Here is a 27,192-nt window from a genome sequence, read left to right as displayed (position 1 = left end):
ATGAAAATAATTTTGTTGTTAGGTATACGTGTACAGTACCAATAGAGAAAGGAAATATTTTTACAATACATACATAATAGAGGCCGTCCGGGATGAAGTTCGGAAAATGTGGACTACAACGGGAAAATGAGGGTATATTGGATAGGGACAACCTGACCACCTGCGGACCTCTCAAAGAGTTGCTGCAAGGGTTCTTAACGTGCAAAGAGCGTGAATCTCTCTTTACAAGAGGCATCGGATTTAACGTCCCCATTCTGACCGGACATGGCTGCGAATTTGTACATCCCGCACAGCCAAACGGACGCCCCACTTTAGCGAGGGTTTTACTGCCGGTCGGAGGAAAACCAACGGTGACCATATTTCTATTCCCAAGTCACATTTGGGGAGGGGGGGGGGGTACTCGATGACGTAGTTCTATGATTGTTTTAAAGATCATGAACATGTTTTGTCAATTGTGTGTAGGTCTGTTACTTTTCATTTTGAATACCGTGTGCATGGTCCTACCCTTATTGAACATAGTAGCAAACGAAAACAAAATTATGAAGACAGCCAAAAAGATCACCAAATCATTGCACGCATATTAACAAAACACATAACACCGATATTTAAACTCGTGAGGGGGGGGAGGGCACTTCCTATTTACAAGGTGAAGACGTGTCGCTGGAATAGGTCACATTTTCCAGCTTGATAATATGTGAATAGGCGGGGAAAACTATCCTGAAATATATAAGGTCCACAAATTTTCCATCTTTTGACGCTTTGATATTCCACTTTTCAAACACACCACATGAAACCCAATCAATAAGGGAAAAGGTAACATATTTACCTACGCCATATAAGAAAAGGTATACATTTTTAAAATCTAAATTATATGAAAAGGTTTGGGATTTTGCTGAACCAACCTATTACGCATTTGTATGTCTTTTTTATGAATAAATTCCTAATTGGGATTGTTTTGCATTAATGAAAAAATGTAATATAATTTAAGATTTTTTTATCTTGAATATGCTTAAATTGCCATTAGACGCTGAACAATCAACAATAAAGTAATCAATCTAATATTAAATCAAATACAAGGAAAATTACCTTATCTGTTTAGATATTTGTTCGTAGTGTAAATGTCTTTAACTCGAATATATGGAACTTGTTAACTATTAACAATTCTACATGTGTACGAGGAGGTTGATACGCTAGTCAGCTATAATACCCACTGTAAATGTATGATATTGCGTGATACTTACATTAAAACTTTGTGAGGGATTTAATTCTTAATAATAAATTTCTCATTGACAAATGTAATTATGTAAATGCACAGCTTTTCAATATATTTGTAATTTGTTTTACTTGTATTGAATAAATTCAAAGGCAGAATATTACAAGTTTAAAGTTCTAACAAAACTGTGTTGATTCAAATGATCAGATTGAAGCATACCTGTATATAGGAGTACACGAAAGTTATTTACAATGACATTGACTTTGTTGTGTATTGAAACTGTATTTATGGTTATGGTATTGAACTGCCTTATCATATAGAGGCACGGTAGGGATTTTTTTTTTTTTTTTTTTGCATGAGTTCCGTGATGGAAAATGAATGGAGCGATAATTTAAAGCATTTATTTACTTTGTATATTTTCATTTTAGATTCATTTTAGTTTATAAAATTCAGAAGATGTGGTTTGATTGCCAATGAAACAACTATCCACCAGAGACCAACCGACATAGATGTAAGCAATGTTATGTCACCGTATATCCTCCAAATAGGAGCAAAACCAATTGAGACTGTTTGTGTTATATCATTTTGTCTTACCCTGGTTAAAAAAAGTCGAAAAATTAAATATCTGTCGGAGTTAATTTATTTTAAAAAACGGCATTTCAGGTGTTTAATACAGACATAAATTTTGCGCTAACCCAACATTGAAAGAATATAATTTTTGGAGGTTTTCATTTCGATAACGATGTACTAACTTCAATTATATACAGCATATTTAACTGTCATATATTCATGTACTGCGGGGTCGTAAATAAATCTTATTACACATTGTATGAATATAAGGAGAGAAGCTAGGTATAGACAGGAACACATACCACACACACACAAAATATGGAAACTTAGTCCACTTTTTACAAAACAAAAGTTTCAATCAAACCCTATTTACAACATGTGCATACATTCCATTAACCGGACCTGATATGAAGTAACAAGTATCTTCAAAGAATCGATAGAAATACCCTTAAGCTGGTCCTCATCAATTATCATATCCTAACACCCGGATTTTCTTTTTCAATTCACAGGTATGTAAATAGATGATTTAAATTTAATGAGTTTTCAGTTCATTTACAAATAAAATCATGGACTAGAGAAATAATTTCGATAGAAGGTAGGACAAATTAAAAAAAAAACTCAAAATAACTGATACACAAAAAATGTGATTTGAATTGATAACTCGTGTGTTTCAACTCTCCATGTTGCTTTCATAAACAACTCCATTCTTAATAAATAATTGATTGATCTGCTTTGAATAGGTATGACGAATTTCTATTCAAACATAAACGTAAAATTTTCAATAAATGTGTATTGTGTAGAAAAAATATTATTCACATTTTAGTAAATGAATCAATATACCAAATGAAAATGGAAATTTTTTATACTTAATATAAAAAAATGAATGTTTTAATGGATCCATATATCGCAATTTCAAGAACTGTTGTTTTAACCTCTTTCGCTGTGTGTGCCTTATTCGATTCACCCGTTGTCATCTGGTGGTTCACCCTCTTATTAAACCTCTGACCCTTACAAGGAATGTGAAATCACCCCCGGTTTTTTATTGGGTTTCTGTTGTTCAGTGTTAAATTTTTTGTAGTGTTTTATGGGCTATTCTTTGTTTTTGTTTCGCTTTTTTTTCTTTTGACCATGACCTCGTGCGTCTTTTTTTTTACTTATATGTATAGTTTTGATCTTAATTTCCATGCAAGTGATCATCTTTTGCCTGTACTTTGATTGTTTGGGTTGCTGTCAGTAACAGCGAGAATTCTTTGATTTGGTATTTTAAAATTATCATTGTTTATTTTCCATTTTTGTTTTGTACAGGAGTTGTATAAACTCCATTAATTATTAGCAGATTGTTGTATGTGTCCTTTGTTATTCCTCTGATCGAGATGGGGGGAAAAAAAGACGGAGTTGAGTACTCAAATTATATTAGTTTTTTTTTTATGTGGCTATTATTTGAAATAACTTATACGAGTAAGCGAGGTGAACAAAGTATCTTCAATTATGTACTATGGTTGCACTGTTTTCTTATGCTTAACATGTAAAAGGCTCGTATTTTATTTTAGATAATTTTAAAATCGACTGTACATAAGTCCGGTTGGCAAATGAAATGGCTGCTTTTTAAGTAGATCTAGCTAGAGTGTATCTCATACAATCTGTTGCATCATAATTGCATGTAAATGGTACTCGTTAGTTAGCATCAGTTGGTTCACTTATAGACTGTTTTAACTAAGATATTGATACGTAGTTATTTTAATAGCAGCATCAATTAATTCCCTTTGAATATATCTCACACCGGGGTCATGTACAAAGAGTACATCTTAACCATAGGGACTTGACTCAGGTCAAATATAAAGCCCGTTAATCGTCTCCGTATATTTAAAAAAAACGTGGTAGGGGCATATCTATATGATCTTAACTAGTATTCACAGAATCACATCTGCAATTGTATACTTCTATCACATGACCAAAATAAATGTCTAAAAATTGCTAAATACTACCAGGTTGCTATATTCTGTTTTTATTTCATGAATATATCCAAAATATTATTATTTCGGACTCATTCATAAAACATTCCGCATGATGTAAAGCGATGTATTGATGAAGCATAGTTGTCAGCGTCTATTTTTTTATTTTTTTATTCAGTATATCTATATTGTATTTTAATCTGTTTATTGTTGAAAACTTTATGTTGATCAGTGTTGACCTGCAGGTTTTTTTTTTTATTATTATTTGTATTGTTGGTTTGCCGTCTCATTGGCACATACCTCACATCTCTATTTATCTATTTATTCATGTTTGGTTCCGTATCAGCTTGTGTGAATAACATCTTGTTCATTTTATTCCATCGCTTCTTTTAACACAAATATTTCAAAGCAGAAACAGGATTAACATCCAAAAGGATAACGACTAATTAACACAGCAATATTTTAAAAGATATAGATATAAAAAGATGTGGTATGAGTGCCAATGAGACAACTCTCCATCCAAGTCAAAATTTATAAAAGTAAACCACTATAGGTCACAGTATATATAGGTCACAATACGATCTATGTAAAGCAAGTGTCCCGATGATCTCACACATTCATTTATAAGAATAAAGTTATTTGATTGTTATATCTGGACTCTTATATCCCAATAATATTTGTAATGTTGCATGGACATTCCAGAAAAACAACCAAAGTACGTATTTTTGACCAGATATAAGATGATTCAGGAGAATGGATCAACTTAGACAAGCAAAAAAGATTATTGTTTTGTTATAAATTAGGCCGTTAGTTTTTTCAATTGAATTGTTTCATAATTTTCATGTCGGGGCCTTTTATAGCCGACTATACGGTATGGGTTTTTCTCATTGTTGAAGGCCGTATGGTTGCCTATAATTGCTTACAACCACTTTATCTAAATTTTGGTGGATAGTTGTCTCATTGGCAATCATACCACATCTCCTTATTTTTATATTAGGCAGACACTTTCCGGTCAAAATATAGGTAGGACTTCTACTATGTCAACGGGGCAATCATAACATGTTACTGTATTGGACAAGTGATTAAGTCCGCTTGCACCTTGTCTAATGTTCTTGAATGTCACATTAACTGGTAGAAACGAACTTCAAATACAGGCACTGCTAAAATATTGCTATATACATAAAAACGGAAAGTTCACAATTTCATGTAAATTAAAGTGAAACTTTTTGTCAAAAAGTTTAACTCAAAACGGTCTCTCACTGTCGACGTTTACTATGATGTGTTGTCAATGTATGAGACAGAGCAAGCTGTCACAGTAGTGTGACGTCTTTTATTTATGTTTAATAGATCCTAAAAGGAATATTAAAAACTCACAAGTCATAGAGAAACTGTCAATAGCATAACAAAAACAAATTTAAAACGATGAAAAATACACCCAACGGTCTACAAAACATTACATAGAAAACTAAAGAATGAGCAACACGAACCCCACCAAAACCTGGGGGTAATCTCAGGTACTAAAAAAGGGTTAGAAGATCCTGTTTCACATGCGACATTAAGTTTTAATTATTCATTTACTAAACGTCATCTTAATTGGGGAACTTCTTTGGAAGCCTTGTATGAAAAGGTGCTACGGGGTATTGACAAGTAAGATAGTGTTCCAGTAGATATATCCTAGTGACAATTCAATACTTTTGGGTGTGCAAGTTCCCTACCCTAAGTTTGCACATCCAGAAATGGAACACAAAGGCCTAGTTATGTAACTATGTATTGGACTATGGTATTGTTAAAGGACTAGGGACAAGTTCTGATTACTTTTTTTTTATCGGAGTTCACCCGACCAATCAGTTTGTGAGAAAAAAGTCTGTCAGTTCGGTTGTTTTCTCTTGGCTCTATCAATGTAACTGGTAGCCATGAAATTGGAAGAAACTGTTTCAAACAGAGCCACAAAAATAAATAGAATGCTACATTGAATATATATTAATTATCTGTATATTAAAGGATAACAGTATATGAAGTGCTGGACTGTTAATGAATCTTATGGATTTCAAATATTTGGCATTGAGCGTTCCTGATGAAGGTAAATCCAGAAAAGCGCTTCAGACGCATGAAATTATTAAACGTTTTGTTTTCAATTTTTTACATCACTGGTTCGATACCTCTGCTGGTGGACTATCAGTCCCCGAGGGTATCATCAGCTCAGTAGTCAGAACTTCGGTACTGACATGATTTAACAAACTTTTGTAAAATTGTCCGTTTTTAAATTTTGAAATTATTAAGAAACTAAGGTTTCAACTCCCTCAGGCAAAGTTGACTTTAGATGAATTTGGCTATTTATTTTTAGGTATTTTTGTAATATAGCTCTTCAACGGTTTCGGTACTTATACATCCCTCGGATTTCAAATGTTTGGCTTTGAGCGTTCCTGATGAAGGTAAATCCAGAAAAGCGCTTCTGACGCATGAAATTATTAAACGTGTTGTTTTCTATTTTTTTATGCTTTGTTTACATTTTTAGTACGATTGACATTTATAATTGCAGTGGTTTTCATTCCAATTTTATGTGGCTATTTAACTTAAGATCAATAAATACTTTAAAAAGGCTCAGATTAGCTATTTCAACTTTTAAATTCTATTCATACACTCGAATATAAATGTTCATATAGTATATATATAGTATATATATTTGTTTAGGGGCCAGCTGAATGACGCCTCCGGGTGCGGGAATTTCTCGCTGCATTGAAGACCTTGTTGGTGACCTTCTGCTGTTGTCTGTTCTATGGTCGGGTTGTTGTCTCTTTGACACATTCCCCATTTCCATTCTCAATTTTATATAGCATTGAACTAAACGTTATTTTTCACTGTTTGAAAATAGAGACTTTAAATTCTATGTATTCATTAGAGACGTCCGGACTTTCATTGTTAGGCATGCAATTTCCTAAGTATCGTACGTACCTTAAGGCATTGTATAGACGATGGAACGTGATCAGATTGGATTATTTCCCTTTTACCAGAAAAATAATTCATATGCGTCATCGCCCATAAGAAATATGCATTTTAAGTGTTCCGCGGAATCTGATACGAAACCAATTATACTTAATGTCGAAAGTCTGGACATCAGTAATAGAAAATATGAGGATAAAGTCTTAGACATCAAATCTGTATATAGACATTCGAAGTTTGTAGACTAAATAAAATGAATGTTCTTATAAAATCACCTAAGTACTGACAATTTTCTGTCTTATAGACGACTTCCTTTTCTTCTTTCACATAAAAATATAATTAACACTTATTGACGCTGTCTTTTCTACTTATCCTAAATATTTTTCTTGCAGCAAAACATGTTATTTCAAATATTACTTGTGACACTTTTACCGTCTCTGACCCTACAGTACAGCACCTGTACGGACGCATCGCTTGATTACCAAGGTTACACGTATAATGTTGACGCAGATACTGGGGAGAAGATTTGGTCTCATTGCAAGTTCCCTAACCCTAAGTTTGACCACTCACGATGTGGATTGACAGCTACTGATGGCCACCATTGGGTGTGTGACCCTGATTATCTCATCTCATCACAAGGTAAGTTAATTTACCAATAACATCGGGATCACAAGGTAAGTTTCCGATCACAAAGGGAACCCCCGTGATGTCGTCTCTGCTCACATTGTACCGTTAAAGACTAAAACAACACTAAATTATTTTGAAAAAAATATATAAATTAGGAGATGTGGTATGATTGCAAATGAGACAAATGTCAATTAGAGACAAAAACTACGTGGATGTAAAAGAGAGGCGAAAGATATTAAACGGACATTCAAACTCATAAGTCGAAAATAAACTGACAACACCATGGCTAAAAAAGAAAAAGACCAACATACAAACAATAGTACACAAAACACAACATAGAAAACTAAAGAAATTAACTTATAGGTCATCGTACGGTGAAATTTCATTATCGGGATACACATCAGCACGCGTGGTTATAATTTTCGCCAGTGATCCCAACGGGCGCATATAACAAACATGCTTGATATGTAGTCCTCAATTGATTTAGATACGTATATTGACGTCGCTCAGACGTTGCTTAGTAAAGTATATGGAAATATTCAAGCAATCCAACAATAAAACTCATTCTATCTGGATAGAGTACTATACAGTTGGGTCAATTTATCCTCAGATAATAAACTTTCTTTGGTATCTTTACTCGCGTGTCATCTCATAGACAAAAATGTACAACATACTTAGATTTCACATATTTTCAGGCCAATAGAATCTGAGTTAGACGCAAAAAATTGGCGCAAAAATGTTCCTTTTTGTAAATCAAGTAAGCAAAGAAGATAGGATTGTGTACTTAAACAATGTTTTCAGTTAAACGTGGTTTCACAGGCAAACACATGAATCACCATTTCACTGCATTTTAGGAGAATGAACATTCTGTTTGATTTTAAAATTAATCGTTGGTCGAAAAAAAATAGTGTTGTTTTTTTATTTTATTTTCCTGTTTTTTTATTTTTTTTTATTTATTTTTTTTTTTTTTTTTTTTTGTTAATGCTATTTGGAGAAGTTGGTGTTGGTTGGATATCTTTGATAGTTATTGTTTAATTTATTTACAACCTTTGTTGACTCAAAGTGAGAGGTTTAGCTAGCTCTAAAACCAGGTTCAATCCACCATTTTCTACATAAGATAATGCCTGTACCAAGTCAGGAATATGACAGTTGTTTTCCATTCGTTTGAGCTTTTCATTTTCCCTTTTTATAAAGGACTCTCCGTTTTGAATTTCCTTGGAGTTTGGTATTTTTGTTATTTTTAATTTTTAGATTTTGTCATATTGTATTAACAAGACCCTGTCTTTTGTTGAAGACTGTTGAAATCTTTGTTTTTTTTTGTTTATTTGCGTTGCTTTATCAATGACCTTTATACATGTATCCACATCTCCTTTTATTCATATTTATAATATCTTTGCGGTAATTACAGTTGATGCGGTAGATCTGGCTTTGGCCATGATTCAGACTAATACATCTACACAGTGTAGTGGACCCGATGGTGAAGATCAGAGCTATATTGTGGCGGTGGCCCTAATAAATAGAATACGGATACCAGACTTGCAGGACAGTACAACGTAAGTATTTTTAAACATTTATGTCTATGGCCGAGGGTTCTAAGTAATTTAACAACTGTATTACTAGCCTGTCAACACTGATGTTGTGAGTTCGAAACTCGCACATGGTAGGTGCGATTGACTCCAATCTTATATGACTAGGAATGTCAGTTCTCCTGCCGAAGGTGGGTGGTTCTATCCGGGGGCTCTGGCTTCCTTCGCCAATAAAAATTCACCACCACGAAATAGCCAAAAGTTCTGAAAGAGGCGTTTAACACCAAACCAATCAATCAAATATTAATTCAATGAGTGTAATACGAAATAGATAACGCTCTGTGCATAGTAAAATAAAGGCAAAAAGAAATGAAAGCATATAATAAATATTTGCTGATGTGTTCATATTGACACTGTTAACAAACGTGTCATTGCTTGATAAATTTGTTTGAAATATATCATAGAGAGTGAAATGTAAGGTATCTTCGATCCAAAATTTTGAACCATGTGTTTCTTTTTTTTTTTTTTTTCTAATCACGATGAAACCAACTCTTTAAATGTGTATGTGTTTTTATTTGATATTCCGCGAAGTATAAAAAGCCATTTATGTTTCTAACTACATTTGCCTGATGATAAAACATTAACAGCTGTGATACAATATTTCAGATGCATTAATGACTGTGGAGAAATTCAGCCAACATTAAACACAACCGCTAGGAGTGCCACTTCTGGTGAACTGGACGCTATTATGGAAAACTTTGCCGATCAGTTGCGCAGTGGCTGGGCACTTGGAAGTTGCGGAAATGACGTAATTATCTTGTACGCTCAAGATATAGATAAGGTGAGTACTATAAAGTGCCGTTGTTTTTTTTAATAAGTTAAACGATCTTACAACGTCAGAGAAAAGAACCAAACACGACGAAAAGACAAAGAAGTCCACAAAACACTACATAAAAAACTAAGAAATGAGAAACATTTATCTTTTAAAAAACCAGGGTTGATCTCAGGAGATCCGGGAGGGTAAGCATATTCTGCTCTACATGTGACACCTGTCGTGTTAAACTTTCGTTTAAGACTGAAGAACTTCAAGTTCATAATATATAAAAGGGTTGTTCTCTTAATATTTCAGTAAGCCTAAAATTGTATAATAAAGACTTTTTAAATTACCATTTATTTAGTTATTTTCTTATTTCTACAGATTCATGTTTCTGTTGGTTACAAGGCATCTACCTTAGTTACTGATAGTGTCGTATCAAAAATCGAATCAACATTTAGAGAGTACAACAATCAGGGCAGATTAGCTGACGGACTCCTTAAAGTTGCAGACGACCTGCGCAAAACACTGCGCGCTATAACACCGGCTCACATAGTACTCATCATGAATATGGTAGTCCTGGTTGCGACAGGAGTATTTTTGGTTTTCTTCCTGCATTTAAGATCAGTCGAACTTAACGTATGGGGAGCAGAGAAATTGTGGAAGATTCCAGAATATCTCGTTTATTTCTTCTCCGGAGTTTGGTTGATCGATGCAACTATATTTGGAGTGCTGTTCATTTCGAACCGAGCGCCATTTTGGGCAATCCTAATTGGAGTTCTTATGGGAGTCACGTGTTTCTTGATTTATTCATTCGATGACGAACTTTTTGGAAGCAGTACAAATAGCGGAAAGTTAAATTTCACGTCAGCTTGAGACGTATATATTTTTCAAACGCAATATAAACAATACTGTATAATTTCATGATTCATTTTCACTCGGTTTCTATTGACTTATGAGTTTTAATTTGTTTTGCAAGACGTCTTAAATTAAGTGTAATATGTTTTGAAACATTAGAATGTCTAGATGAAAAAGAAATAGCTAAAACCTGTTCCATTTGTATGCTAAGTAGAAAAAGATAAACTCTATCGTCACTTCAATTAATGATTAAGTAATATTGCATATTTCACAAGACTTTAAAAAGTACACATACATGTTCACTTGTGTTAATATGTCTTTTAATTGAGTTAAGGCATTTCAATTGATATCTTATAGTGTGTCTTTCTATGTTGTGATGTTACACTATTGTTTCAGATAAGGGTGAAGGTTTGGTACCATTAAAACGTTTAAACCCGCTGCAATTGTTTGCATCTGTCCTAAGTCAGGAATCTGATGTTCAGTAGTCGTCGTTTGTTGATGTGGTTCATTAGTGTTTCTCGTTTCTCGTTTTTTTATATATATTAGACCGTTGGTTTGAATGGTTTTACACTAGTAATTTTTGAGGCCCTTTATAGCTTGCTGTGCGGTGTGAGCCAAGGCTCCGTGTTGAAGACCGTACTTTGACCTATAATGGTTTACTTTTATAAATTGTGACTTGGATGGAGAGTTGTCTCATTGGCACTCATACCACATCTTCTTATATCTACATAGAATTGCTTTCTATAAATATATTCAAACTGTATACATGTAGTTACGTTTAGGGTACTGTTTTCGTTTCCGATATATTTGAGACACATTTTTTATTATTTATTTGTTTGAAAGGCACCTCAATTAAGTCAGTCTTAATCTTAATCTTATATCAATGAATCATGTTTTTTACAGTTATATATATCGTCTTCTTACTTTTACCTTACTTTAGATTTCATACATTATTGTGATAAATACTGCAAGAAAAAAAGTTCAAAGTCCATGATAATAAAGTGCTTTAAATCGTAATATTTACAACATGTTCTTTTGTAATTGAAAACCAGATAATTTGATATATATTTCAAAATCTGCATTATTGAATTATTATTTGTTAATTAACAACTTAGAAATATCGAGCTTTTTGACAGTCATAACTTAATGATTTCCAATAATGTTTGTATCGTTATTTACTAACAAAATACTAAGACTCGGTGCTGGGCGCCATACAATGTAGATTTATTTACTAATATTTTCATACATATATTCTGATTGTTCTTTTCTTTTTTGTTTTAGTGCAGGTCACATTTGTTGAATTAAATAAAGTTAAAAAGTCTTTGACAATTGTTTGTTTATCGTAAATATGTACGAACAAAATGTTATACTTAGAAGTCTGATCCACTTATTTGATAACCAAGTTTTATGTAGTTTTCAAATCCACATGCTGTATATTAGTTTTGTCTTTTGTCGACTTAATATTCAGGTTGATTTTAATTTATTAGCATGTATTGATTTAATTTTCACTATGCTCCTTTCAATCAAACACTAAGGCATTGGTTTAGTTCAGTTAAAAAAGGAATTCTTACAGGCATTAATTCCATCTGGTTTTCATGATTTTTCCATAAATGCGGAGAAAGGGGATCCACTCACCCTCCTTGTAGATCCTGCAATGCAAAAAGGGGTGATTCCATATACGTTACCATGTGTCCGCTGCTCTCTCGCCACCGTTATGATTCCGTGCCATCACTCGTAAGGACCATAGAACTTTTCACTCCAGGCAGACTTAATGCATATGAACATGCAGGAATTAATACATTGAATTTTATAATAATAAATTCGATGGTTTTTATCATTTCTGTTGAAAATTTCGTGAAAGAAAACATTATATACAAGAAGTGCAGTTTTTAATGTAGTCTAACAATTCATTTGGATGAAGTTTTAGATGAATATATTTGACGACACAAATGTTCAAATAAATAGTATAAAATTAATTTCTCTTTCCGTGAATATGCAGTTATTCGTTATGTATTGTCCCTATTTAATTTTTTTATGGAAATAAACAGCATTTTCTGTTTAACTGACTGAATTTGCTTTTGCTCAATTGAGAGTAATGGGGCAAAATTTTAACCCTGATGGGAGAGTAGCAGACACAGGGTAACCTTTACGTTATTATATAAGGTTAGTTAGACACTTCACAAAAAGGTAAAAGTTGTCGTTCTTAGATATATATACCTCTCTGATTAATTTATTTTCTCATTTTGATGAGGCTGACAGTTATCGCTTTCATACTTGATCGTCAATATGTTAAATGGAGCCTAGATGGTCGAGTAGTGTAGGCGCTGGACACGGTGCAACGGTGTAACCACGAATTCACAGAAGCAAGGGTTCGAATCCCGCTGAGGGAAGAACAAAAATATTTGCTAACGCAAATTTGAAGATCTAACATTGGTGGGCTAAATTTGAGACGAATTATATATTTTTATATCTTGCGATCCTTTACGACAGATAATTTAGCTAATCTGCAATCAATTCCATCTTCATGCCTAATATATCATGTACTGTGTTACAACTCTAGATTCTACTGACGAGGAAGCTTAAGGTAACACTAGGCCACCGAAGCTGAACTTTTAGTTCAGACTAGGTGGCCGAGTGGTCTAGAGCGCTGGACACAGTGCAGGCGGTGTTGTCACGATATCCCAATAGCATGAGTTCGAATCCGGGATAATGCAGATTTAACATTGTTGTGCTGATATTTAGAGTAATTATGTATATATATATATACGTCTAAACATGTGACAACTTTATGTCAGACTTTCTCCATCGGATAACACGTGATTATACAGGGCTAACACCATAATATAATTCGTCTCAAATTTAGCCAAACATGTTAGATCTGCAAATTAGTGTTAGCAAATTTTTGTTCTTCCCTCAGCAGGATTCGAACCCTTGCTCTGTGACATCGTGGCAATACCGTCTGCACCGTGTCCAGTGCCCTAGACCACTCGACCACCTAGGCTACATAAAATTATAGCTTTCGGTGGTAAACATTTGTGTAGCGTGCCTTTTACGAAGCAACGTATTCAATGCACGAAAAGCGCAGCTTTAATTTCATCAAATATGTTATGAGTAAGCATGGCATATATTAATTGGCGATGACCCTTCTCCAAAGTTAAACGCTGACCAATGAAAAATCTACAGGTGCTTTTCAGAATGAAATATGTTAATTTGATAATAGCGCGCGCAGAAGTTGTTTTCAGTAGTGATCTGTATTTTCAATGCATGAGATTGAATTTGTTACCGTGAGACATGTTAATAAAGTTACAAACCCGAGGGCTTTTGTGTTATCACAGATTCTAGAGGGGGCAGATGCATGCAAAATCTTGTTCGATGTATACAATGATTCAAAGCTAATAGGACGTGTAGTTTCAGAGGAGTTGTTATAAACAGGAAACATTGTTTTAAACCCAATCTTCCTTTCCAAACAACAGGAAATTTATCGATTAATTGGTGTTTGTTGATTGCATAATGTCCAGTGACAAATATTTAAAGCATGCTCAATTCACGGAGACATAACCTATGAAAACTGGATAAAATAACTGAACATCCAGTGACTTATATGTATGGAATATTTATTCTGACACTGTAAAAATAGGTACCCACCAGAAAAGGCCGGACGTGAACTAGAAAAAGAGAGGCAGAAAAAACAAAAGGGATAGCCACCACATAAGTCGAAAACGAACGGACTATGCCATGGCAAAAAAACGAAAAACGACCAAATACAAAGAACTGTCTACAAAACGCAGCATAGAAAACTAAACACCGAGCAACACGAACACTACCACACCCGGGGATTATTAATGCCGTTTTGCAAGGGTCGGGTCTGTAAACTTCATTAACAAATCTCACGGCAACAAATTCATTCGCATGCATTTGAAATGCAAATCCCTACCGAAAACAGCTTATGCACTGTGGGTATTATGTAAAGCATGCGCGCCATTATTAAATTAACATATATAATTCTGAAAAGCACATTAGGTTTTCATTGGTCAGTGTTTAATCATGGACAAGGGTCATCGCCAGTTAATATTACAAATAATATATAACAAATAAAAGTAACGAGGAAAGTATATCTAAGAACGACAATGTTTACCTTTTTCGAAAAAAAATAAGTTCCCACTTTAGATACTGTTGCTAGGAAAGAGCGAATATTATTGCCATTTAAATATTTTACATTGTATGTGCCTTAAAATATTAATTATCGGACTCGTGTATGTCACAATTAATGTTGGCGGTGTTTCTACAACGGAATCGATACACAAAACTTAATTCTCTAAATTCGTGCGTATAACAAAAAGAAAAAAATGGGGTTTGGGTCATATAGACCTTATTTTCCAAATGAGATTGATTGATCATTTTAGTCTCCCATTCAGTTCCCCTATCTTTCCATATTCAAATTGTTTATGAAAAAATTCAAAACAGGGTATATTTAACCACTATACACAGAAGTCAAGTTTTATTTGGAAAGGTAAAAAAGTAACAATGATATGAACTGAGTTTTAATTAACTAAGTTCACAAAGTATTTTCATTTGAATAAATAAAACTTCCTATCTTAGCATTTGCTTTTACAATGTTCATACATATCGTTGTTACATAGCTTAAAGCATTTAATCATATAAGTACGGTCCTTAATATGCATGCAAGCCCGATAGCATGCTACTTTTTCGTCTTCACACTTGCACAAGCATGGGTTACTTGGATCGCTGCAACCTAAGCACGTCTGGACAATGCAGCAAAGAACAATTGCTAATATCATTCTGTGGTTCATTTTCCAACAACTGAAGTTAACAATAACTGCTGAAAACAGAAAAAATCGTTATTTAAATGCAAGTTCTAACAACACGTTAAATTTCTCTAAATCTCTGTGTGTGTGTAATGAGGTTGAGAGGTTGGGAAAAGGGGGTTTGGGGAGGAGGGGGGGGGGGGTGATTTTAACGACGGTTAGAGGTTAAATCGCTTTTAAGGGCGTACTATTTAACTATTTGTTTATAATGGGTTACACCCTCGTCGTTTGGTGGATAGGTGACTCGTAGGCAGTCAAGTCACATCATCATATATTTTTTTTTAAATCCAATAATACACCCCATAAACCTGGCAAAAATATCTAATCTATAATCTCGCATCGATCCGTCTCTATCAAAAAACAATACCGTTGTATACAAGTTAAGATAGTTAGGTATTTGTATATTGCGTATCAAAATGATGTTGTTTTTTTTTTCATCAAGTAACACCGGAATTGACATTTCCGTTTCCGAAGTCAACTGTTTTGTTGGTGTTTTTTTTTTTTTTTTGTATCTTGTAATTACATTATTTATTTATTTTTTATATATTCAGAGTAATCATTTATTACTATTACGTATTTTTGTACACGTCTGCTTTATAACTGGTAAAGATTACAATCTTATTACAGGTATTGCATACATTTATCATTATAGATAATCCACGAAAATGAGGTCAAGGTAAGATGAATCCGTTCAGACGGGCATATACACTTTACAATAACTCTGTACACCCTTTACGTGCTTGTATTGTAGTAATTGACAAATGGGCCTAATCACGAAACTTTAACCTTGACCAATAGACCATGAAATCTTTGCCAAGTACACCTTACAGTCATTCTATACACCTTTTACTTATAGTATTTAAAAAGAGGACCTAATCACGACTCTTGAACGTTGTCAATGGATCATGAAAACGTCAAGTTCAGATGAAGTCTGTTAGACAAACAGACACCTTACAATCAACAACAATAGTTGACTTTTACTTACAGTAGAGGAAAAAGTGACCTTATCACGAAACTTAAACGTTGACCAATGAACCATGAAAACGAAGGCAAGTTCAGATGACAGTTAGGAATATACACCTTAAAATCATTATATACACAAAAATCCTTTTTTTAATGTAATTTGAGAAACTTAACAAACCATGAAGAAATTACGATGACCAATGAACCATGAAAATGAGCTTAAGTCAGAAGAACCCTGTGAATTGGACATGTACAACATAGAGTCCTACTATACACAGAATATACTTTATCTATAACTTAGTTTATGGACCTAATTACGAAAACTTAACGTTGATCACTTAATCAAGAAAGGAGGCCATGTTTAGTTTAATACTGATTGACAGACATGTATAATTTGCAATGACTCTATATAACAAATTTCAATGCCCTTTTATTACTAAAACTATAAAACATCAAGTGATAAAAAAAACTATTAAACTGTCATTGAACAGTGAAAGTGAGGTCAAGGACAACGGATATATGCCGGGCCGAAATTTTTATCAAACCGCCAGACATGCGTCGAAGATATGGACTATCCTGCTCTGACTTCTATCTGTTGATCTTTGTACAAATAGTAAACGCAGCATCCGCCGCCGCATTAGAATATCTATGTCTCGCATTCTGCGACATTCGTTTCAGGCGACACAATAAACGTTTTAGGAAAGAATCAAAACATTAAATACACTAGGTTTCCCGAGGGACATGTATTAGTCGCATGGCCAGTAGCTCCACAATCATACTTGTACGTGTACTGTACATGACTCTTTTCTGTCGTTGGAATGGTTTAACCAATTATGTCTGTTTGGATTGATGAACCAATTTTGTCAATAAAACGGAACTATAAAACAACTATCATACAAGTGGGGATTTAAGCTAGCTATAAAACCAGGTTAAACGACCATTTTCTTCGGAAAATGCCTATACCAAGTCAGGAATATGACAGTTGTGTTCCATTCGTTCCGTTGGTTGATATAGTGTAACGCGTGATTTTGTCAGGTTTAATGGACTTCCACATTTTTGAATCTGCCTTGGAGTTTAATACTTTTTTTCTCATTGACGTTTACCCTATATCTGTGTTTAATTGCTTCGCATCACGGTGCGAAGTTGTTAGTTTCATACGATATTCACGCCATCTTGAAAGTATTACGTAACAAATATCGGTTCTCATTGGTTGCCTTTTGATGTGGGAAATATTCTATTGGCTAGTATGAGATACAGAATTGGGAACATGTCACGGACAGGAGAAGATATTAAATACGGAAAAGGTTACAGTATGGGTATTCAAGTTCCGATCCAATACCCGATCAATGAATAGTTTTGTCTTTACTGATTTACCTTGCTATATAATATCGCGTCAATTCCTATTGATAAATAAGAGTAGGGGTAAAGATTAACAAATTTCTGAGTGCTCATCTGACTATGTATGCATATACACCAACACTTAAAATACATATTACTGCCAATGATCTTCAAGAATTTTGTCATAATACATGTATTCCATCTTATAAAACCAAATGATATCTGAAAAACCAGCTACGCCAAGCACATTATACCCCCGAATTGTGCACTAGAATTTTTGTGAGAGTTATTTTGAATATTGAGGAGGGATCTAATAACAAATTATGATACAGCGAAGCACTTCAAAGCTTTTTATAAAGTCAAACTTGTGATATTATAATGATTTAATTTACTCTGACGACTGGAGTTTCTTACGTGCGTCAGACATGTTACGTAGTAGTTTGAAAGAAACAAATGAATAATAAGAATGAAGGATAGCCTCCTACAAGATGTTGTTTCGTCCGATAGGAACGAAATCATAATTTGTAAGGACCTACCATAAATGACATCAGTCAATATAGGTTTCAATTTACTTACTATTTGAAAAAAGATGGGTTTTTTTCATTAAATTAAGATTTAAGTGAAAACCAGTCTGTCATAATAACTGCAATTATTATTTCTGCAACAAATCAGCGCAAATTGAGAATCTCTAATTTTTCTTTTATTATAATTTTCAAAACCATTGCTTTCTCATTTCAGGGGAAAACAATTCTCCTACACTGGTTTATTCAGTTTAAAGATAAAACTCATCCTTTTTGAAATTCAACAAAAAAATTTGTGTCATTTCATACTTGAATATCCAATCCTCATTAAAATATTAATTTTTAATCTCAGATTTTACAATGATTATCGTTTTCTTATGAAATATTTTTGAAATATATTTTTCAATTACTAAGAGATAGAAACACTATAAGCATTAGATACAAATGTCATTTCAAACATTTGAGTAGTAATATACGTTTCACCTTTAAATTCATGAGAATTAAAGTTCAAAACGTATTTGAAACTATCCAAATAAAAAAAAAGAATTTAACAATCATACCCTAAGGAAAACCGTAGAAGGAGATTTAAAGGGCGCGTTACGTTTGGGCGCATTTGGGGATTAAAAATTTTTACGTTTGCGCGCAGCTTTTGATTACATTTGCGCGCATTTATCTTTCAGGTAAACTCAGGTAAAAAAAAAGGTAAATAATATGAAAATATAAATGACTATAATTTGTTAATTTTCAAAATAAATATGACTATAAATCATTAATTTTGAAAATATTTTTAATTAAATTTATATTGTTCATATTGAATTCTAAGACAAAATATAATGTGTTCACGATAAATCCCGTTAGAGCTTAAAGCAAACATGTAACTTCATTGCGAATATTTCAGAGTGAACAAGTACCCCGTATAGTGATCGCTTTAAATTGGTAAATAATTTAAGTTAGATTGTAAAGTTTTGTTAAGGCACAAACATTGGAGGTTTTTTTTTTAAACAAATCGGGGGAAAATCATAAGTATACGATGGATATACTTTTCGTATTGATATATATAATACAACAGACTTATCCTTCTTGAAATCCCACTTCCACCTCCTCGTGGGTGAATAGGGGACTTAGACTAACGGGAAGGGTACTTTTACTTAAAAGTAATTGAATAAACTAATAAATAAATAAGTATTATTGCCTGTATTTACCTGAGTTTACCTGTCGAATAAATGCGCGGAAATGTAATCAAAAGCTGCGCGCAAATGTAATCAAAAGCTGCGCGCAAATGTAATCAAAAGCTGCGCGCAAACATAATGATATTTGCGCGCAAGTGTAATGGTAACGCGCGCAAACGCAATGTACCGGATTCAAACATATTTCTTGTAAAGATTTATCGTGATAAAAAATACAGTTTTTCTGTGAAAAGTTTTGATTTTTGTTAGCTTAAGGTCCAGTGGCAAATAGTCCATGCTTCATAAGATGATGATGAAAATGAAGATTTTAAATAAAGTTAGAATGAAAATCTGATATGAATATAATCAAAACAATGAAAATAATCAGTAAATAATCGAAAAGGAATAAAAGAAGAATTATAAAGTAGTATTACATAAAAAAAAATATCTGGAAAATTTCTTATCAAAATTAAAATATCAAATCATTAAAAACTTACATTAAAAACTTACATTATGGTTTCCTGTGTAAAATAACTGTGATAAACTAAACACACATTACGTTTCATCTTTATATACATTGTTATAGCCAATCAGATTTAAGAGCAAATTAAAAAAGAGTCAATAAGTTTATTTTCTTTATGACATAATATGAGAAGTGTTTAATTTTTGAAAAAGTTTTTAATTACAGGCTTTTTTGTCAAAACCTGTGGACGTAACCTATAAGTCCGACTGCGAATATCAAAGAAAATAGTCAAGCTTTATAGCAGAACTGTTTTATTGCCTTCAGTAAGAAAAACATAGGATATGATTAGAAACTATTTTAGGTCACAAACAAACAACTTAAGTGGGTATATTAACTTGCGAAGCTTAATAACGGAACTTTTACTTTGATGTCCAATTTTTAATCAAAGTTCCTACTTCGTAAGTTAAAAAAAGGCACAGTCAAAACTGTAACCAACACATAATAAACAAGTAGACAATCAACTATCAATAGTAAGTGAGTGGAAAAATTGTATTGAGCAATACAAAGCCCAGCACACAATGAGTTTGTTTCTTTTGATCTGGGAGAGTAAACATATTCTGCTCCATCAGTGACGCCCATAGTCTCCGTCATGTTGAAATCCAAGAATAGTATTACTGTAAAATTGTACATAAGCGTTTGTATATATCTGGACTTGTTTAACCTTAGATATTGTCATATTCATCTCATTAGCACATGTAATTACCCCAACCATGAAATGTAACAAAATGTAAAAGCTTGAAAGGAAAATACGAACTGTTTTTTTTTTATTGCAAACAATGGATAAGAGCATGCCTGATATATACCATACATACTTGATAATTGGAATATCACAAAACACAATACAGAAATCTTATTTGTAAAGCAGCATGAAACACACGAAGAATCTAGATATGAATTCAGTAACTCCTGACGGATAAGCAGTTCCTATTTGACACGTGGTATTCGTCGTGTTGAACATGACAAAAAAAAACCCGGTGGTATGTCACATTCGATGATAAACCGTTTCTAAAGATTCTTTCCACATGTTCTTTCAAGACTCAAATAAGTATTCGGCATTGTTTCGGAGATTTAAAAAGCAATTGGTAGACAAATTTGCAAAAATATCTTCACAACTCCTTGTAATAAGGACATTCTCCTTGCAACAGGCCACTTATGGAAGTACATCACTAATACATGCCCCCATTGCTTTCTATGTTAAATTCCTCAATTTCAAGCAGGCACAGCTCGTTTGTTTTAAGTGACAACTATTGCATGTCAAAGCAACACCTTAATGTGTCTTGTACTGAAAAAAATCAAAATACCTTTAATTGCGTATAAAAGAGAACTGGTTCCTGGAATTTCGGATGTACCAAAACAGGTTCTTCATATCTGACAAACAGGCAAATTTTACACTCCTTTTTAAATTTCTTGCAATGTTTTTATAATTCAAAATTATAAGTCAAAACATGTTCTACAATTATCACTAGTCATTTAACTTTCATTTGATACCATAATTACCAAAGTATTCTACATATTTTGAAAGTTACACCCATGCGTAGAAACCATTTTGTGTTATAAAATTTGTACTTCTTTCTGACTGGGCCTGGATTAGTGGTGTAACACCTTATGAAACACTTAAAGAGTTGTAATCAGGGTTCTCTAACGTATGTGATGCTCTCCCGACTCAAGGCACCAGATTTAACGTCTCCATTCTGACCAGACATGTCGGTGTATTTATACATCTTGCACAGTCAAATCGAATGTTCCTCTATTGTATGAGTTTTAATGCCGGAATGTAGAAGTATTGATGACCATCTTTACCCTAGTAAATCCTCGTGATCTAAATCATTTTGAGGACAGATTTCGTTACTGAAATGAATAATTGTCTCTTCTTCAATTTTACGTATCGGATCGTCGGTTAACGTCAAATAAAAAAAAGGGCTAAACTTCAACGTGTAACCAATTAAAATCAACATATGGAGTCTAGATCTTCTAATAGCGCAACGATAACATTTATTACTTGTACGTCAATGAACCTGTTAGCACTAGCGTGTGGGATGTCATGAGTTCAAATCTCGGCCGGGACATATCAAAGATTTTTAAAAATTGTATTTATTTTGCATTCCCGCTAAGCTAGCGACATTTTGTAATAAGGACTCTATATGTGTTCAGTCTATTCGACTCGAAGTGAGATTTGTGTGTCACGGAATTTAAAGGTGATATACTTACATATGGACTGTTTTCTTACCTTGTGATATGACTTGGTGCATCGGTCTAGTACAAAGTATATCTACATTGCCTGAACAACGTCAGTAAACACTGCATTATTGCCAGAACTCTTCCGAGAACTTTCTTATTCCAAGCTGCATGATACAAATAAGTTGAATCATTTTTGCGTAATACGATGGAGATGTGGTATGATTGCCAATGAAAAATTTGTCTACCATAATTGATTTCATTTGGTTTGAAATCATTTTATTTGACCAGAAACCAATGGACAAGGATGATAACAAAAACGATTATAGGTCACCGTACCACCTTTAACAATGAGAAAACCCATACCGTAAAATAAGCTATAAAAGGCTTGAAGATGATAAAATGGCTTATTGGATATACAAGACTTAGTTCTCTTAATCCACATGTGCAACAAGTGTAAGACCCAAAGATAAAATATATATACAAACACTAGTCTATTTATTTTAGACTTTAATCTTCATTTTGGTCTTACCATTAGTTGAAAAGTCTGAACAATAGATTAATAAGTAATGTTCAGTATTTCAGTCAATTTTAAGACTTATCCACTGCGGTAAATTCAATACTGTTCAGACAATTCGCCTCTCTGAAGTACACTCCCACAAAATCCAATCAAACATATTAAGTTTTTTTATTCATTCAAATGATCACTCGAAAAATCAGATGCAATCAAATAAAGCCTTCTTCTGTAATAAAAAGTATATGCCAGATATACTTACTTGAACTGCGATGAGATGATCGAAGCTGTAAGTTGCCTATCTGACAACAAATATGCACGTTTTGGCAAAAAAGATTGCAACAGGTTGTAGGTATTCCGATGGGCACCAATTGCACCCATTTAACTGTAGACCCGTTCTTGTATTGAAATTAAACAAATTCTTATGCCAAACTCTAGTTGATTGCGTAAATCAGCTTATTATCAAAGGTTGACTATTTCCCATGGGAGTAAAATTTCAAATATTGTCTATATAAGTATTATATAAGTATTACGTTAACGATGATAAAACCTCTGACGATGCTTGTGTAATAACAATTTTGTTGCACATTCATTTAATTGACCCTTACAAAAGCCCTCAATTGGGATATGTGTGTGACCTGTTGCAGAAGAAGTTTTTATTTCGCATCCAATATCATCATTGGCAGACATAATAAAGGTTCAACAAATATATCTTAAATCTTTAACGTTTACTATGTTCTCGTCTTGATTGTGTGTATGCTATAGTTTGTTACTCACGCCAATCTTCATACAAAATGTATGACAAACATCGTTTTTAGTTTCCTGTTGTGGATTGTCCTTTGCCTGTTAGGTTTTCCCGTTAGCTACTTATATACTTCGCAATTTTTAAGCTTCTTTAAGTTGATACGATATTTCAGGAAAATACTGACAATCTTAAAATATTGAATGCTGAAGAGCAATTAATCAAATCTATAAGAACTGTAAGGAGAGCTGACAACTTCATATTCCTGCTCCTGCATAGATACAGAAAGTCAAAATTTTCTATGAACTGTTTCATTGAAATCACATCTCTATAGCTAAGGTGAGGCTGTGTATACAAGATACCTAAGGTAACCCATTCTGTAGATATGGCAAATTCAATGTTTTGAAACCCATAATGCAAATTAATCCAACAGTTAACATGTTCAGTCGGAAAGTTGACCCCGGTTTGACCCCATTTCTTAAAGCAACAATGGAAGTCATGTGATTACCATATATGGGCATTTTTTTACCCAAAAAAATGAAGCCCGTTTTTTGGAATTTGTAGTTTTTTGCATGAATTAAAACTAATTTGCTTTTAAGTGAACATTCTTGAGTATATAAGAAATATATTGATCCACTCAATTATGGATTAAACTAATTTTTTCTCTCAAAATGTGTCTTCAAAGTCTAGGTGTTGACCAAAAAAATCGGTCACTGGAAATTAAAATCGTAATTTTCTTTCTTAACTTCTCGGGAAGCTTTGCTGAATTTAAATTATGTTATGTAACATAACTTTGACTATGATATGTCAAATTTGTGCCACTTAATACGCTGTAATACGCAAATGTGCCACTTCGATGTGTCGATATTTCTGACGAAGCGGGGCCGATAGTAATTTACGAGTTACGTCCCTTTGTTTGACACTCTCATGATCAAACTATTATTTTATTAAGCACCATATGCTGTTATTTACATGAGGATATTATTAAAAAAAAATTATTGAATATATTTTGATACTAAAGACATGTGCAAAAAAATTAGCGAAACACATTTTATCACTTTTCAGAACTCAGTCTCAGTGAAATACTCAAATACTGAAATAGGCCCTATGACTATGTCAGTATGTGCCATAATATTATTATTCCAAGAGTTAATTTAATATTTATATTTTGGTAAGTATTTATACTGCTGTAACCAAATTATTTCAACACAGAAATAAATTTCTACTTTAATCATACAAGGGGTAGCCAAAAGATTCATGAATAATGGATCAAGACAGGATTAAAATGATCAAATACAGGAACTCCTTTTCATTACTGATACCTGATCCTACTTTTTTCATTTAAACTTAAACGAGACCATAATAAAAGTATTCTGAATGTAAATTCTTCATCATTTGAAATAAAAGGAAATTAGTTTGCAATGAACAAAAATTAATTAAATATAACAATAAATTTTGTCTCACTGATTCCATGCAGATTCTAATGAATGGACTCAAATTATAAAAAAAAAAAAACACTAAACCAATAAATAAATGGTTCTAATCATGAACTTGAAAATAGATAAGAACAAAAAAGACTGGGTCTAATATTTTTCTTCTTCTATTTAATTTTTTGTAACAATATTATGCATTTTTATATTTAGGCCTATATAAAAGTATTTCAGAGCAGATTCTGAGTGCTAAGTCAACAATATTATGTTTTAGATCACAAGTCATAAGTAAGTCACACTTCATGTCAGTATGAACATGCTTTGAATAAGAGTGATTAAAATGCTAGTCTGAAAGAGATTGTTTTTAAAACCCATTGTATGCCAGAGGGCCGATTTTGGGCCGATCTGTACATACTACGTTCAGTGCCAGAGGGCCGATTTTAGGCCGATGTTATTTTAGCGACGTTACCAACGCCGTCATCAATACAGAATTGTGACGTCGATCTCCCGCCACCTAAGAGCGCACTTGCCAGTTCCACTTGGCGTTGCATTTCAAAAATAGCGTATGGCTAATTTTTGGTTCAGATATTATTTGTTTGTCTCGAAAATTACCTCACTGTTTCTCACTATTCAATGAAGACTTATAAGTGGTCCCGCTGGATGGGTTTTTGTCTTTTTGACACATTCCCCATTTCCATTCAATTTCCTATTCTTTAGAAACACTTTTGTCTATCGATAGTCCATTTGTTTCTTTTACTTGCATGATATTAATTACGACTCAAATGTTTTGTACAGCTTTGCAATAAGTTTGGTGTTTGGATTTTTTTCTTTCGCACATAGTGCAGACAGATTCTGTTTTTGTTTTGGATTTTTTTTTGTGTGTGGGTGGGGGGGGGGGGGGGGGGGGGTAAGTCATTAGCATATACATGGCGAATAAATAGATAGATTTCACAATTTTAAATATATTCATTGTTCTTCCACACATACATGATTATGTTTGCATTTTTTATGAAGTCCATTTCCACATCTAACACAAACAGTTCTCGTTCTCTTTCTCCCATTCCACCCGTTTCTGTCTGAACAACCGATACAATCTTTTTCTTTTCCGTAGGGGACCTTACGGAGTCGTATGCGCGCATTATTTAGTTCACGATTAGGGAGTCTTTGCTGACGTGATAAAAGATGCTCTTGTGCGAGATCCTCAATTATACTTTGCAGAAATGATAACCTCGAGAGACGTGGTGCAACACTATTTTGTTTATAAAGTATATAAGCATTTGTTACCATTCTTTGTAGTAGATTGAATACAATTTTTTTCCATACTTTCATAGTTTTTCTATCATCGACATATGCGCTGACAAGCTGATCAGCTAGATCTACTCCTCCCATTTTTGTGTTGTAATATTCAATCATTTTTGGTTTCCCGTTATTATTAAGTTCGGCTCTACATGCAGTGGATAACAGACGGACAGGTTTCCTACGCCTAGCTTCCTTATACGCACATAGCAATAACTGTCCTTGTCTTAAAAACTTAGCTTCGTTTTCATCTATTGTCGGGTTTTTTATAGAGCTTGGTATGGCACGATTTTTACGTAAAGTTCCAGTCAAAAATGTCCCTTTCCGCAGTAGTTCTTTTGCTAAATCAAGTGACGTGAAAAAGCTGTCTGTGACAACGTGGTAGTATTTATTAAAAAAATTGCACGAGTCTAAAAGTGAATTTACTACGTAACTTCCCTGTAACATTCCGGCAGGGGTTGGGTCATAACGCTTTCCTTTATACACATTAAGATGAACAATGTATCCCGTTATTGATTCAGCAAGCACCCATAATTTAACACCGAATTTCGCTGCCTTTGAGGGTATATATTGAATCATTATTGACCTGCCCCGTGTTCCTATTAAACTTTCGTCTATGCTTAAGGATTGATTTGGTGTATAATATTGTTTAGATTTGGCATTAAACAAATCAACGAAGCACCGATCATAGATCCGCCAATGGTGACTGTTCTAATGTAAATGAGGAATAGTCTCTTCGTACATGCATGTGTGTAAAATGAGCGTCTAGGGGCTCATTGTCTTAACCCCGGGGGAGTTACTGACTATCCTTTCGGGTATAACTGTGACGACAGCACTTGCCAAATCATACCCTGTTCTAACCAGAAAACATTGAAAAACATACCCTGTTCTAAACAGAAATATTGAAAAACATACCCTGTTCTAGACACGCTCAGAAAATGTATAACTTGTTCTAGATAGAGACCTATATGTTCTAGACTAGTTCAGAAATTTATACCCTGTCACCAAACAATTCATTAATGTAAGATCCTGTTCTAGACAAATACTTTGTCTAAAAAAGACCCTGTTCTAACCAGCAGGACATGAAAAAGGGACCCTGTTCTAACCAACAGGGCATGAAAAAGCGACTCTGTTTTGTGGCACACTCGTACCACAAAAAATATAGAAAGTAAACCCCGGGGGTCTTAACTTCCGACTT

General features: G+C 33.6%; 1 protein-coding gene across 3 annotated transcripts in view; it reads left to right on the top strand.

The window, feature by feature from the left end:
* Window positions 1–11,820, top strand: part of LOC127710918 (uncharacterized) — an 82,517-nt gene extending 70,697 nt beyond the window's left edge. Inside the window, exons 1-5 of one of the 3 annotated variants that reach the window (XM_052216881.1) lie at window positions 2,191–2,292; window positions 7,068–7,314; window positions 8,711–8,855; window positions 9,495–9,669; window positions 10,027–11,820. In XM_052216881.1, coding sequence (XP_052072841.1) covers window positions 7,074–7,314; window positions 8,711–8,855; window positions 9,495–9,669; window positions 10,027–10,518 — 1,053 coding nt within the window. In that variant the 5' untranslated portion in view covers window positions 2,191–2,292; window positions 7,068–7,073 and the 3' untranslated portion in view covers window positions 10,519–11,820. The other 2 variants (XM_052216880.1, XM_052216882.1) reach the window with 2 other exon arrangements.
* Window positions 11,821–27,192: the final 15,372 nt, after the last annotated feature.

The sequence above is a fragment of the Mytilus californianus genome, unplaced genomic scaffold (genome assembly GCF_021869535.1).
Source record: "Mytilus californianus isolate M0D057914Y unplaced genomic scaffold, xbMytCali1.0.p SCAF_8, whole genome shotgun sequence".
Lineage (NCBI taxonomy): Eukaryota > Metazoa > Mollusca > Bivalvia > Mytilida > Mytilidae > Mytilus > Mytilus californianus.
Note: the sequence above shows the minus strand (reverse complement) of the source record. Positions and strands in the feature narration are given on the sequence as shown.